Source organism: Falco peregrinus, chromosome 5 (genome assembly GCF_023634155.1).
Source record: "Falco peregrinus isolate bFalPer1 chromosome 5, bFalPer1.pri, whole genome shotgun sequence".
Lineage (NCBI taxonomy): Eukaryota > Metazoa > Chordata > Aves > Falconiformes > Falconidae > Falco > Falco peregrinus.
The window spans coordinates 49,796,920-49,813,068 of record NC_073725.1 but is presented as its reverse complement, the minus strand read 5'-3'; the positions used below and the strand labels follow the sequence as shown (position 1 = coordinate 49,813,068).

General features: G+C 44.9%; 1 protein-coding gene across 19 annotated transcripts in view; it reads left to right on the top strand.

Moving 5' to 3' along the window:
• The first annotated feature begins 12,232 nt into the window (after positions 1-12,232).
• The window catches only part of PARD3 (par-3 family cell polarity regulator), a 458,092-nt gene continuing 454,175 nt past the window's right edge, over positions 12,233-16,149 (top strand). For 6 of the 19 annotated variants that reach the window (XM_055804336.1, XM_027781616.2, XM_027781619.2 and 3 more), the window contains exon 1: positions 12,235-12,708. In XM_055804336.1, coding sequence (XP_055660311.1) covers positions 12,589-12,708 — 120 coding nt within the window. In that variant the 5' untranslated portion in view covers positions 12,235-12,588. Of the gene's footprint in view, positions 12,709-16,149 lie in introns of all 19 variants that reach the window. The other 13 variants (XM_055804335.1, XM_027781614.2, XM_055804334.1 and 10 more) reach the window with 5 other exon arrangements.

Sequence of the window (16,149 nt, the reverse complement as noted above, 5' to 3'; positions counted from 1 at the left end):
GAGTTGCAGCTCCTCTTCGTATTCAGCCCGCTTGATTAGAGATGTTAATGTGGTCAGATGGGAAATCATTGCAATGCCAGGGACAGGTGGGAGCAGGCAGGTAGGGGGGACAAGTGGAGTCCAAAATCTGTGTCTGTGTTGCTTTTGGCAGAAGAGTTGTGGCCAGAGAGACAGATATCAAACAGAAGAAGAAAACTGGTCGGATCAGCCTCAGAGATCACTGTTGTTCTCTGGGTTGCAGGAGAAAAAAGGAGATAGCTGAAGTAATAGAATGGCATTTTGGGCAGGCAGGCATTCTGTGGTGTTTTCTCAAGGGCAGCTGTGCTTTACCAGGCCTCTTTCATCATCAGGTGAGAATAAAACAGTGAAAAGCTTCTATAAAATGACTGTTGAGAAAGTCTGCGCTGGTGGAAGTTGGAAGCGTGGACGGGATTAGGCAGCTCCGGGAACAAAGCGCTGGAGTCCAGAGGAACGTCTGCCCCCAGGGAGGGCAGGACTGCCTGGATGCATTAGTTGCTCCCTGGTAGGAGTGTAATCCTCAGAGCAGATATTCAAATATGAATATAAGCCTAAGCCTCGTGACTTGGTGACAGTGAGCCAAATTTTCCTGCAGTGTGAAGGCACATCGGGCTCACAACAGATCCATTCCGTTCCACTGCAGACACCAAAGCTCAGCTGGAAATGTTGTATTACTACGCAACCTCTCTTACACCCTTTTTCAGTCAAGGGTCTTGGACTGAAGGCTTTGTCCTGGGCATACCTTTGCTGAAAATGACCACCAGCGTTGACTGCTATGACTGATGAAACGGTAGCTCTGAAATGTCTTAAATTTCACATAAGAAAAGCTTTGACTGACAATCCCAAATAGAGGCAACAGCTGGGTCTTGTTTGACCCAGCTACAGAGCACAATAACAATATATTCTCCTTCTGCTCTTAAGTAAAGCCCACAGAGTTCAACAAAATAAAAATATACTGCATTTCATGTATCTGTTTTAGTATTTCACCACAATTGTTAAAATGCTGTGGGGCAAGCTAAGAAAAAAAGAAGTTTTTAAATAACTGTCATGTCTTCAGTTAGTAAGATAACACAATATGCATTTTTTCCTAAGCATTTCCAGAATCCATAAATACTAGAAAATGTGGATTTGTCTCCGAGGAAGTACAGCACAGGATCATTCAGAGCTCAGTGTGTTTGTGCAGTGCTCTCCAATAATAAATTAATGTCATCCCTGGTTTGATGTGTAAGAAAGCTTGTTAATTTGCTTAGTTGCGGTACCAAAGATATATTGAATAATTTTGCATACATGAAAGTGCTGACTCCACAGCAGAATAGGCAGACACCAGCAAAATGATGCTGTTAATCCTTCTGCCTATACAGTACCTGTTCTGTGAAGCCAAAACTAGTCATTAGTACTGCAAAACAAGTGTTGCTAATGATTATTAAATCAAAACTCCCCTGTCAAACCAGCAATGGTGTTTTACACTGAGTTAGTGTGGGTATAAAGCACTACACAAGCGAAATCTAGAAGAACATCTCCCATGTCTGATAAGTCTGGCACCTTTTACCATCACTAAAATTACCTCCAGCCTCCCACGCGCTAAGATGGTGCTTTACAATTAGTTCCACTAGTGCAGGTGAGAGTCTCCTGATGATGTTGACAGCTGCAGCCACATTGATCTTTTAGTATTTACAGACAAAGGTCTAATCCTGCCTGCTCCCACCTGTGCAGCCTCAGGGAAAGCCCTCGCTCAGCCCATGTGTCCGGATATTCAGTTTCACGTCCCTTCTGTGGGCAGTGTGATTAGAGGGGATCTTTACCTTTTCTTTAGTGGCTGAAGAAATTTGAGGCCATGGAGGATTGTGGCTTGCTGCAGGGATGGATATTTCTTAGCTCTGGTGATTAGCTGCAAGGAACATTGTGAAAGGAGAAAACTGCCAAAGGAGAAAAAGGCTGCACAGAAAAAGATGAACAGAAAGAGAAATCATGGTAGGGGTGGGGAAACAGAGAGGCAATATTAGCAAAAAGAACCTCCTTCAAAGGCTTTATATACATAACTCATCAGTGTGCATCTCCCTCAGTTGGGCCTGTGTTTGTGTTTGCATTAGGGATGGTAAGATTATTTTAGTAAGCAGCTGTGAATTATTGAAGATATCATGGATCAGTATACGCAAAGAGGAAATGCAAAAATAGAAGAAGAAAGGAATATCAATATTACATAAGCAATTCAGAAAATCTGAAAAAAAAAAGTCAAAGGGAATTGGTGACATTAAGATCCGATGAGACAGAGAAACATGCAACTAGAAAAATTAGAAAAAATCATCATATCCTAAAAGCTTGAAACATTAAAAAATGCAGGAAAGTATATACATTGTAGAATATTTAAGAATGCAAGAAGGTGCTGTGAATATGAAGCTGTCCTGCAAAGACTGTCAGAATATATATATAATACTTTAATGATGAACTGCAGTCACCACAAGAGAAGAACAAGTTCAGATAATTGCTATGTGCAAAACAGAGTGCCTGGAAGTACAGAAGAATGGCAAGATTACACATAGTAGTTGTTTCTTGTCTGAAAAAACCCCCAGCCCTTAACTAGGTGCATCAGCAGAAAAGTCTGAACAAAGATGGAGAGGATGGGATCAAATTGAAATTTCTCAGAAAAAATCACTCCCTGCACACAGATTTCTGGTAAGGCTGTTTATTTACTAGGCTGCCAAAACGATTCTGGCCAAGCAGCGGGCCTTGTGGCAGACATGTAAGTCAAAGCAAATATTAGGAGGTTAAGTACTAACATAAATCACATAATGTATGAGCAGTCACATTGGCTGTCTTACCCTTAACAAATTAACCAGTTTGCTGTGAATTTTAATGCTTATGGGACTGAGCTAAATATATTCAAGGTGGGTTTTTTTGTTTTGTTTAAAATATCAAATTATATGGTAAATCTGTACCATACACTTTTTTCAGTTTTTTGGCACCTCCCAGGTGTCACCACCACAAGTAACAATCTCAGTGTGTGAAAATATGCAGAGATAGTTCCTTTCTGAGATGAGTACACTGTAAAAAACTTAAGCTACTTGCAGAACGCTGCTAATATAAAAAACAATAAGAAATTGTCCACATGCTTTGCCTCCAGTTATTCACTCAGAAAAAAATAAAGCAAACCTCAGAGAACAGGTGAAGGCAGAGGTCAAGAACACGCTAATAAAATACGCTAAAAAACCCTAGCAGATCTAAACCAGGCTGAGATCTACAGATGCTAAGTGGTGAGTATTTAGTGTTTCAGAAAGTTTGGATAGGTAGAATTGGACAGATGACTCTCAAGTATTGGTAACACCTTCTGTTTTGCCCAAACCGTGCAGTTTAAAGCTGTGTGAAAAGCTCCAGCTGGAACAGAGCCCCCGTCTGTGTAATGGCTCCCCATACCTCTGAAACAAACAGGGCTAAACAGCAGGGCTAAATATCAAAGCTATTAATCTCGGAATACAAAAACAGACAGCCCTCGCAGATAGGAGGGTGACTCACGGAACAGGCAGCCCAAAGCTGTAACCGGTGACCACCGCTTGTTCTGCTAGGGACAAGGACAGCTCAGCAACATGAAAAGCAGCTCTTGAACTACTACAGTTTATCAGCCAGTATTTTAAAGTATGTTGGCCATTTCAGGTTGCCTTCGGACAATGTGATCTAAACTGCAGTGATTCAGAGTGTGTCATCTGGCCGTTTGCAGCGTGAGGCCAGCAACCTCCAGGAGCGAGGTGGAGAAAACCCCCAGGCAGGGTAAACTGTTTCTCTCCAGCTTTAATGTACTGGTGTCCATTGCAGCTGCACTTTGCAACAATAAGAGCTGGAAAACGTGGAACTCGCATCCCTTCTCAGTGGTTTTAGACTTTAAGATCTATTTCAGGTGGGAAAAGTATAGACAAAGCAGCATTCAGTGCAGTCTGGTTTCAAGCTGTAAGCTGGAGTAGGTATTGGATTCTATAAGAAAAAAAAATCGAAAACTTCAGCAGCATATTGATAAATCTTGCAAGGAAGAAAACGCATTTGCAAAACCACGTGTCAGAGGAATCACCCCTATCTACTATATTATCAGTTTAACAGGTTAGGAATAAACTGTATTCCTTCATGGAAAATGGTTGTTTGACCCTGGTAGATTTTAATTATCGAACTCTTGCAACAGCCTATACGTAATTAAACTCCTTGTTGGCTTCCCTGGATTTCAGGTGAGGCTGTGCATTTGTAATTTCTGTGGTATCGGAAAGACAGCCAATTTTTCAGTCCTTGAAAGTGGTTATAGTTTCTTGGGTATAATGCACTTGCATACCAATATTCCATGCTTTATTTCCACTGTCTTTCTGTATTAAGCAATATCCTGTACTAGTGATTTACTGCACTTCAAGTCATCAACTTGAGACATAATTTAAGTTCAAAATAACTTATTAGTAAGAAGTGTTGTGGTTTGGTTTTTGTTTTTGGTTTTTTTTCTTTTTTCAAAACAGAAAATAAACTAGAAAATATTACTGAGGCATATATGATGCGCATTTACCTCCATATGAGGGAATAGCTATTAAACTCAGGATAAAATGAAAACCTAGAACAGATGCCATGATGGATGTAACTGCAGTGTCAGCTGGATTACCATGGAGCTGCAATGTGAACTTCTGGCAAATTAGAAGGCTCCTGTGTTGGCAATTCCACGGCAGCAGGAAGATCGGTAGAGCTAATGTTGTCTGTCTGATCTATCTGTTTTGGTTTGGGTGCGTGAGTTAATCTGCTCTCAAATCCAAACACAGCCCCTGTGGAAGGCAGCCGGACCCGTGCTTAGGTGTGGTACTGAAGAAGATCGTGCTGTAATTTTAACATGTGAGAAATCCTGCTTTTTAAATACACTGCTAAGTGTTTCCTTGAGTACTGGAATGTCAGTTGCTGAAGGGCCTGTGTAGAGGATGCCTTTTTTGTTCAGTGAAACAAGATGAGACCTGAGTGAAGGCTTTTTTTGGCACCGAGTGGTGGCTCTCAGGCTGCTCTGCTGTTGCTCTCCACAGAGACACTCCTGTGGCATGCTGTAGCCCATGCATCAGCATAGTCAACAACAGAATAAAACCCAAAAAGTTATCTGACCAAACGATTCTGCTGCCACTGATTTCAGCTTTCCTTGCCTGCTGCACTTCAATGGGGTTGATGTCGTACTTGTGCTATGGCTAGTTATTCGGCTTTGTATTGGAGAAGACAACTTGGTATCGATTACAGATTTTAAATCTTTGCAGACGAACTTAAGCTACTGGGCTGCTTCTGTGAAGAATTAAAAGATCCTTACACTGTAAAACACTGAAGTGAATTTTGGAAAACTTGCTCATTTACTGTCATCATCTTTTCAGTCTTGAATAAAATAGATTACTGGTGGTATGTAACAATCTGTCATGTATTTTAGCTCATGGGGATTCTCCTATTTCATTTGAGTCTTCTTTTTACTGATTTCAGCAGCTGCAAATACTTTTAAGGAAGACAAGAGGAAGGGAAGGCAATAAAAGGATGTGAGATGAAAGGAGAAGTGGGATTGGGTATGGAAAAGAAAAGACAGTAGAGGAAGAGGAAGAGGAGAAAGGAGACTGAGGTTCATGAAAGGAAAATGGGAGAAAGCAGAGTGAAGCAGATCATGTGTCATTTCTCTCCGACTCTTTTTTTATTTCATCTTCTCTAAGTAAGCCAAGAATGATCTTAAAAGCAGTGTCCAAATTTCAGCTGTCTGCTTTTGCCCTATTCCTCTTTGAAGGGAGCTACAGATGCTTGAGTCTGGTCATAGTGCATACCTGGAATTTTTCTGAAGTTGTCAGAGAGTAGTTCTGCAGCAGCAGTGAAGGTGACCATGTGTATCCTGGTCACACTCCCTACAAGGAAGCATGTAATTCATTCCCTGCCCGTCCTTCATGCTTTGACACTTGTCTACTGGCCTGTGCACTTGGAAAAGGCTTTCTGCAGGTGCTATGGGACTTTGCTCGGGAGCAAACATTTCTGCAGGAGCGATAGTGTGTGTTTTCTGCATGAGTAGCAGCAGAGGTGCATTTAACTCCATGTGTAACAGAGATGGACATGTTCCAAATGCACGCCTGTATTTATATCCCCCTAAATTGCTGTGCAAATTGGAAAGTCTCTGCTGCAATATCCTTACCTCATGCAGTCATTCCTGTTACCATTGACACAAGGAGAAGCTGAGCAGAAGATATATTTCCCTTCATGCTTTATCAATAATTTCCTGCAATCAAGACAACTTGCTATTGAAAGCCATGACACTATCCCATTCCCTTTCAGCCCAACAAGGATGGGAACAGGGAGAGAAATTGAACAGGGATCCCTAAAGAGGAACACCAGCTGAGAAATATGTTCTAAATATGTTTATCAACCACATGAATAATTCGTATGGTGGAATATATGTACTATCATCTTTTGATGGGCCTTTTGACTAACATACCCTGTGGGTCTTCCTCTTCATGTCACAGGAAGGTATTTTTTCAGGAATGCTCATCAATAGATAAAACCTGATTGTGGCAAATAATTTGGCATAGCTTCTCTTCAGCAAATGGGTTCCTCTGACGGTATCTGAATTAGTTCCAGCTCTGGCAAGTACTTGTCAAACAGAGCCCAGTATACTGTAGCTCTGTGTTAATACTGTTTATTCATCATTTGAGTAGAGTAGATAAGGCCTTAGGGCCTGATCCAAAGCCCACAGAAGCCAGTGAAAAGGCTCCACAAGCCTTTTCAGTTGCTGGAATCCTGTACTCTGTGTTTCAGAGTTTGGAAATCTGTGCCAGGGACTTCATCAATAACGTAAAGGCTGGAAGAAAAGCAAAAAGCAAACTTCTGGACAGGCAGAAAGAAGGAAAGGAGGATGAAAACATCCAATAAATTCTCAGCAGAGGCAAAATGTCTCCAAGTAGCTTTTGTAGATGAAGGTTGACAAAGACCTTTGATATTTTTAGGAAAGCATTAAGTTTCTCTAATCCTTCGGGCAAAATTTAAACAAACATCCTAGGGTCTTAAAAACATTTATTCTACAAGTACCCTGTAGTTCAGTCTTCGGTAAATTAACAACATTCACCTTGATTTCTTGTGGTGGTCACGAATCCCTCAAGTTCTACTATTTTTACAGTTTTTAATGCTAGTTTATGGTAATTGAAAAGTTGCTAAGAACTCAATTTTACTAATGTTACGTTTATATGTTTGTGTTCAATATTATAGGGCTAGGCAGCAATGACCCCTCTACTTAGATTATCTAGTCATTATTTTTTCATTTCATAGTTGTTGTTGGGAAGCTCTGGTGACCAAATGTCTAGAGCTGCCCTTTGAAATTGGTCAGGGATAAAATTCAAAATCTGTAAAAGTTCTTTTGCTTTGTCCTGTGAAATTCTGTTGGGATTTTCTGGTATCAGCTGCTAACATTCACTGTTCTCTTTCTTCCTTTTTCTTCCCTTTGGAAAGCTTGCTGAAGCTCTAACTGATGGTGGACTGTGGGGATAACTGGTCTCACATCCCAAAAGCAGACACATGGCTCCCACTAGCATGGCTGGAGTCTGCAGAAGAGCTTCAGTGAGTGGAAGGGCATGAGAGAAGGTGGCAGATCATTCATCTCCTAGCACGATCCCTGTGGTGGCTCCTGAGCACCGTGGGGAACCAAGCTGCAGACTCTCCATGGCCCTAAAGGCAAACAAAGAATGGCCAGCTCCAACATCTGACTTAGATACATGTTTTGCAGTATGGGGACATTCAGAACTTTACCTGTATCATTATGCGAATATAATTCCATTCAGCCCGTAGCACGAATACAGTATGTGGTATGAGAGTTGGGGCTGGGTAAAGCTAGTTGTGTGAATGTTTTCCTTACGATAATTCATAGCTCCGGGTATAGGTCCATAGCACTCAGCATGCACAAAGACTATTCGGGCATCTTCTGGCAATGCCCCTTCTGTGCCCTGGACAACCCCAGTATCTTCTTTCTTTCCATATAGGTCATGGTTTTCACTTTGTAGACCTCTAACGATTCTGCTCCCTTTCCTGTGGATTATTTCCAAACACCCACACCACAGAGTGACTCGATATGCTAGCTCGGGCCTTCCCAATTGTCAGCACAACAAAGCCATTACTTGATATATCTTAGAGAAAGCATGCCCATTTAAACAGTTTGATGACAGCTGAAAACCACAGAGAATTATTAAGAAAACTATTAAAAATCCTTGAAGAGAATTCTTTTAAAAAGTAGAGTTTCTAAAATTCTTCTTTAAAAAGACCAGTATAGATAGAGACAAAAAAAGTAGTAAATTCACCTATAAACATTCTTTAATCCTAACCACCTTTTTGTTACCTGAAGTTGCTTCAGGCACAGGCTGGAGCCCCTGGAAGGGTCAACAGTCTTGTGGCTTTTCCTCGCAATCGTGGATTCTTCTTTACTACAATTTCTTCCTTCTATAATACCACAAAGAAAGCTCTTCTTTTCTTCCCAAACTTTGTGTGTCTGCTTCTCCCAAGTCTGACATTAGCACCTGCATGATTCTGTAATTACTTTTTAATGATTTGAGGACTTTCCATTCCCCAAATCCCAGCCTATTTTGAGAAGCTGTAGAAAATAATTTTTTATTCAGCCTCATTTTTTTTCCAGGGCAGAGCTAGCCACAATTACTTAATAAGCTTTAATGATTGTCTCATTCATAAAACAAGATGTTAGGAACCATTGCCTTGCTCCTTTTTGGAGGTACCATCAGTATGTACTAGAAAAATCACAAAATACAACGGCAGAGAAGTCAATCAACTCCTATAGCTAAAAAGTTACCCTCAGGAAGACCTCAAATAGTCACAGGCATGTTTAATTTGGTAAAATTAGCAACTCAGAGTAAAATGTAACTTTGTCAGATTTGTGAAGGTATGGAAAACAGCATGTAGGTACCTTAAATCATCAAAACCTGGTAGTGTTTGGTGTATTCACTAAGTAATTTTTACAAATGGCACTTGGTACTCATATCAGGTGCCAGAGTTTAATTTTTTTTTGTCTGCTTCATATAACTTAGCTACCCTTTTATTATTTTGTAAAAAACTTTGACTTCTATATGATTTTAATAACTATTTTTTTTTTTACTTTAATTCTTTGAGGAACACTATTACTCTTCAGTTTGACACTGGTCTTTCCACAGTTCTGAATTAATTCTACTTGGCTTAAGGAAACATCTGTCTTTAAAATTCTGTGAACTTTAAACATACTGTACACTGAATCAGTGTTTTCTTGTCAGACCAGAGTGAGCACATAGAGAATTATTACAGAAAAAAACTTTGATATAGAGTATAAAGGCAGGATAAACTGTGAAATAGCTCTGGAAATCAGCAGCATTCCACTGCCTGAATATTTTTAACATTCAGATAAAAATGACTTTGGTGATCTTCACTGAGTTGCAGGATTCTCAGTCCTTGAGTCCTTGATGTTTGCAGCGGGATTTCAACCTGGTGGCTATTTTTAACAGAAGTTGAATATTAATCAGTAGTAATAGGTAGCTCTGATTCTCTCCATCCATCTCCTTCCTGCCAGACAGATAACTGCCTTTTCATGGAAATCTTCCAACAACGTACCAGTTAATAATGAATCGTCAGGTTCTATGGGGTATTAGCCGAGAAAAACTCAACATCCAGAACTGTATATATGCCACCCATATTGCAACATGGTGTCCTCACATTAAGTACCTGGAAAGCAGTTGTAATTTTTGTAAACTAGCATCTCTTGCCAATTTTTCTCCTGATTAGTATAATCCTTTTCTCATAATCTCTTATAATAATGTTTTGTACTTCTTTTACCTTGCATAATCAGACCTTGCGCTATCTCACAGCCTTGTTACTTTGTTTGTCAAAGCTCATTCTTCCTTCTAAGACATCAACAAACGCTCTACTGGATAAATTGTATTCAAAATGTTTCCACAGTAGTATGTATCACGCGTGCATGTGTGCGTCTGTGTGTCTGTGTGTGCGTGTGTATGTCTGTGTCTCTGTGTCTAAGTTTTGGCCTTCTATCAGATCCCAGGATAAACTTGTTTTCTTTGTACTTCACTATGAAGTTTCCTGTTTTACACATTTAATAGAAAAACTATCAATATTTCTTTCTAAACTGTTTTACCTTTTTTTTTTTTTTTTTTTTTTTTTCCAGGAGACTGTTAGAACAGCTGGGAATACTGCCAAGAAGCTTACTAAAGACAGTAAAAGCAGGAATTAAATCACAGAAAAACATGAAAAACCTGTGGCTGTGTCTAAGCAGTGAAATAATTACTGTCGACCAGCAACTGTATCTAATACTAAGCTTTATAGCAGTGTGGTAAAGTACCTGATATGCAACATTATGTTTTAGCTGCTAAACATAAAGGACAGCTGAAGTATAATGTTGAACAATACAAAGTCTATGCCACTGTAAAACTGCTTGTCAAAGACACTCTTGGAAGAGTCTCTATTGACTTCACGTTTTTACATCTGTTTTTGCAAGTTTCTCAGGTCATGTATATTAAACCAAGGATTTATATCTCTTTCATCCTCTTGGTATGTTTCCAGTGGCTCTTATGATCACCTAAAAAGTACAGAAACAACAACTTAATGGAAATTTTCAACATTTTCCATTAATAGATTTGGTGAGCTATGACCATAAAAATGTGGAGTGTCAGTTGTCTCAGTCATGAGCTGTAAACTGTTTACTCCAGTTTTATTTCATGTCTGTCTTTCTGAACTCCTGTCTTTATTCTACACAGGTGAATACTGGGGATATGATAAACATTATAACATGGCAGGTGTGCTTGTTCCCTGCTTACTGTTTCTCGTAGAGAATTCAGATCCTCATCTATATTATTAGTTCAGGTAACTCAGGTGGGTAATGGCAATAAAATTAACATCTAAGCTTAGAATTATCTGTAGGTCAACAGATGGACCATTTGATCTTATGAGTGCCCCAAAGCTTTCCAAAATGCAATTAGTAGGAAAAGTTCCATGGATTTGAATTAAATTGGACCAGATATACATGGGAGCAAACCAATATAAACTGACTCCATTTACTTCCCTAGAAACTGCTAACTGGGATGCAAAGGTTTAGGGATGCCATTCTTACCTTACCCTTGACTAAACTAGGCAAAAATTTCACCTTTGATGTTTTCAGAATAGAATTAATTCTGCTGCTTAACTGTGTATCTGCTACACAGCTTTGCCATTTGTACCAGTTTTGAAGTTTTTATTTATTACAACTATTGCTATGAGACCAAGAGCGGGCAGCCAGCGAGACAGCTGCTGGGCAGGGAGCACCGGAGGACACGTGTCCAGGAGCCCTGTGCAGCAGTAGAAGGATGTTGATGTTATGTGCTGCAAATCTGCCTTCAACTTCATGTCTCTAGTACTGCATGGAAGTTCAGAAAAAAAGAAAAAAAAAAAAAAAGAAAGCTTTTTCCCCTGCCTTCTTGTCCTCTGAACTCTGCCTTCACTCTGTAGTTAATCTGAATTGCTTCATCACTTATTTCTACCCCAGAGAAGTACGCTGGCAGGCCAGATGAACGTCCGGCCAACTGTGCAACTCCGTTGTCCTCAGCAAAATCCCTGCAAAACATGAGTGATATCTGTAAACCCCTTTGACATCTGATGGCTTTGGGCAGCAGATTGCTCAGCGGTTCCATTGATGCGGGCGTTACTGATGCCGCACCCGTTTTTGCTGTGCGGGTTCTGTTACGTTAGCAGACACCCAAAGGACCACGAAGACCGTCTGACTTGGCCTGTGCCCGGCGGCCCTCGCCAGACGCCGGCAGGGGCAGCGGGAACCCTCCGCTGGCCGCTGCGCCCGTTCGCTGCCGGCCTCCCCCGCGCCCCCCGGACTGAGGATGCGGGGCAGCAGGCAGCGCCCGCCCGCCCGCCCCCGAGGGCGCCACCAGGGGCGAGGGCCGCGGGGTCTGCGGGGCTCCCGGCGCTGGTTCGGCCTCGGCCCTGCCGTCCCGGGCCCCGGCAGGGTAGAGCGAGGCGGACGCCGCCGCACACCCCCGGGGCTCGGTTCGGGCACCCCCCGCCCCACTCCGCTCCGCCCCAGCGCCGGGGCGGGCCGTGCCGCCGCCGCGTATCGAGCCCCGGCCGCCGGGCCCGCTCCCCGCCCGGCACCGCCGGCGCCCCCCGCCCCGGCCGCGCTGCCCAGCGCCCCGCGGAGCCGGCCGGCTGCCCCCGCCCCGCTGCACCGCCCCACGCCTCCGGAGCGGGGAGGCAGCACCGCCACCGCCCCGCCCGCCGCCGCTGCGCGCCGGGGCAGGCGCCGAGCAGGTGGCCGCAGGGCAGCGGGCAGCGCCGCGGCATGTGAGCGGCCCCCGGCTCGCCGCTCGGCCGCGCTCCCTCGGCACGGCAGCACCGGCCGCGCTGCCCTCCCCTCGCCGCGCCGGCCGCGGAGCCAGCGCGCCTGCAGCGGCAGCTCGGCGGCGGCCGGGGGCTGAGCGCCGCGCCCCGCCGGGGGGCGGCCGTGGCGGAGGGCGGAGAGGGGGAGGAGGAGGCGGAGGAGGAAGGCTGCACGGGGCCGGAGGGACGCGGGAGCCCCCCCGGCCGCGCAGGATGAAAGTCACCGTGTGCTTCGGGAGGACGCGGGTGGTCGTGCCCTGCGGGGACGGGAACATGAAAGTTTTCAGCCTGATCCAGCAAGCGGTGACCCGGTACAAGAAGGCGATCGCCAAGGTGAGGGGCGCGGGGAGCGGCGCCCGCGATCAATATGGCGCTTCCCGGAGCGGAGAGGGAAGCGAGGGGGAAAGTCCGGGCTGCCCCGCTGGGGCGGCGGGAGCGGGGCCGGGGCCGGCCGGCAGCGGCGGAGCCCTCCGGGGAGCGTGTGCCCGGCGCCGCCGAGGGGAGCCGGGAGGGGGGGGGGCGGCCCCTCCGCGGCGGCCAGCGCGGCTCCCCGCGGGCGCCTGGCGGGCCGCGGCCCTTTGTTCGCCGGTGCCTGGCGGCGAGGTGGCGGCCCCCGGGGGTGTCGGCGCGGGGGCCGCCCCAGCCCGGCCGGGAAAGCGGCGCAAGGGCCGGCGGTGGCGGGGCCGAGGCGGGACTCGCCGCGGAGAGCTGGAAATCCAGCCCCAGGCTTCCCGGCCCTCCAGGCCCGGCGGGGAGGGCGGTGGGAGGGGAGCCCGCCGCAGGGGCGTCCGGCTGCGCCCCGCGGGCCGCCCTCCCCGGGCCGGACGAGGGTCCGGGGGGGCCCCGCCGCAGCGCGGCCGCCCGCGTAGCCTGCGCGCCTTCCGCGCCGCTGGGGGCTGTGGGGGGCGGCTCCGCCTGTGCGTGAGGCGCCCGCGGTGCCCGGGGGCGCGGGGAGCGGCGGCCCGGCCCGGCCCGCGGCGGGGCTGAGCCCGGTGCCGCCTGCGCCGGCCGCCCTCAGCCCCATGTTGAAATCCCTGGCTGTGGGTGCGCAGGCAGCTGCACACTTGGCTTTCCTGCCACAGGCGACTTGTTGGGCTTTGTTTTTTGCTTTTCTCTTCTTTCGTTGTGTGTGGTTTTCTTTCTTTCTTTCTTTCTGTACTTTCCTCTGGGTGCTGCAAACTTCTTTTTAATCAACTGGTTTGTTGGGATAATGTGACCGTCGTTGGCTGAGAACTTGAGCAGCGCCGTTCCCCTGTGCTCTACCTGATCCATGCAGGCAGCCGGGCGTGCTTTTCCCCTCAGCCCTCCTGACGCTCCGTACACTTAAGCACCTGGAAGTTTTGCTTTGGCAAATACTAACTGCCAGGCTCTCTGAAACCTGCAGTGGAAAGAATACTGTGAGCAGTAGGTTGATTGGTTCGAAGTGATTCCCAAGAAAATTTTTAAGATTGGTTTTCTCAGAATTCCAGTTGCTGGGAGGAGAAAAGTAACTGAGGTTCCTGTTACCTTCGCACGTGAATCCGGAAGAACGTGGTGGTGAACAGCACTAACACATTGTGTCTCTGTTTTTACTATTCCTCCTGTAACACAGTTGCGAGTCTGGCTGGAAAAAAAAGAGTAAAACAATTCACTGGGATATGGCCGTGGCTACATACCAGCTGCTGTTTATATATGGCAGTTAATGCATGTAGGAGACGGTGGCCAAAAGTACCTTTCCGGTTAAGGTAGACCAGCGAGCAGTGGAGTGTGTCCCTTGAGGGAGCACCGAATGCCTCACTGGGCCGTTCGGATGAGAAGTGTTTGCAGAATTTGTTCATTGGTGTTACACCGTTAATAAAGTCAATTATTTTGATGTGTTACGTTCCAAAACTGTGGCCTGTGTAACTCGTGTGGCACTGGACTGCGCCCTTGTTTCCAGCTGTTAAATTGCACGAAGGGATGGCAATTACCTTCTGCAGTATAATGTCAAGCCTGCAAGTGATTGCAGTAGTGAGCAGGAGAAGAATGCCTGCCGGTCACCGGGGAAAGGTTACATAGTTGCAAATGTGTAGGTTTGTTTAGGAAAGAAATGACCCACCTCTGGAAACACACAGGAAAAATAATGTCAATTTCTCTTTGAACGTGCCTGTGTGTTTACTAAACAGACATTTTGCAGAGGTGCAGCCAGACTTTCACTAGCCCCTAGTAACCGAAGCTCCCGGTCTTGTGTTTAAAATGACACGGTGGTTTTATTTATTAGTATTTATATAGTGGTTATGCTATATGCCACTGGTGTGGACCTGAGGTGGCCATAATTACTAAGATTGTTTTTATTATATGGAAATACTGTGGCTGAAAACAGTAACAGTTCATGGGCTTTCTTTGAGCGTCTTATATGGTCACAGTCAGACCTTACTTTTGATTTAAATTCACCAAAGATTTTCTGTGGCAATGTTTAGGTAATAAGGAGATGGATCCTCCGTGTCTTGTAATTAAATGTACGGTGCTGTTTGCTGAGCTCTCTGTAGAGTAACGTAGTAATTTCATGGTTTTAATGGCAGAGTTTCATAGGTTACCCTTTTTATAGCAGTTAGGTGGTGTTTTTTTTTTTTTTTTTCCCTAAACTAGTGCAGCAGATGAGCAAATCTTCACTTCAGAAAGAGGCAGGAGGAGGGAAAAAGTAATTCCTAAACCAAGAGGATGAATGTATGTGTGCGCATATGAACATAACAATCTGGCAGCTGTTATCAAGCTGACACTGAAATCTACTTCACCACCCCTGTGCTGTTACAGAAAAAAGGCATATCTGGTGGAAGACTATTCAAAATATTTGTATTAAGTTTATGGTTATCATACTTACAGGAAAACCAGCATTTCTCATCCTGCAAAAATGTATCCACTGTATGCAGCAGTTCCTTCAGGAGAACTGCTTGAAACCTCTGCAAACTGAGTTGTCAGCCGTTCCCAGATTACCTCCTGCTTTGTCATGGTTTCCAGGTTGTGATTAGCAATTAGTGATCTGCACGGTGAGCGCTTCTGACATACCTCTGCAATCGTGGTGAGGCAGCCTGGTATCATGCTTGTGGACTGCCAGGAGCAAGTAACGTCAAGATTTGACCTCACTTTAGTTTGGCTTGGTACTATTTAGGTTGAAGAGACATGTCAAGAATGGAAAAAAATATTTATGGAAAATAATCCACATAATAGTAAAGTTCTCTTCTCTGTAAAATTTTAAGACTTAAAAAGCATATAGATAACACACCTAGTTACTGCAGTTAGTTCTGGATGCAGTTGTCTTTGATGAGGATTCATAAATCTCAAAAAATTCATTATGGGTTAACACTACTGTCAACGCTAAATCTTTATATATGGAATAAGTTATTAATATGCCAGGCTGTGCTTGAAGTTTGGTCTGTGTAGCATGCATAGGAAATCTTTCTGTTCCTTTACCTTTATTCCAAAAAAAGGTTTGTGTCTGAAACATGATCCATTTTTTCATCAAGTTGTGTTTGTGGGGAATGAACAAGCAAATGATAAGAGATGTTTGTAAAGCCCACCTTGTCCAGGGCAACTGGAGTCAGCAAAAAATGATCATGCTTATTGAAACCTTGTTTGTGTGGTGGCATGCTAGTGATGCTGTTTGTGTGGCTGGACTGATGCGGCTACTGTAACAATTTCTGAGTGACTGTTAAATGAGTACAATTTGGGCAGGGGTCAGCTGGCCTGAGAAATGGTAGGTGTGTTCTCCAAACCCTGCTGGGTAGGGGCTGTGCAGGTTTTGTGTCGATGTAGTCC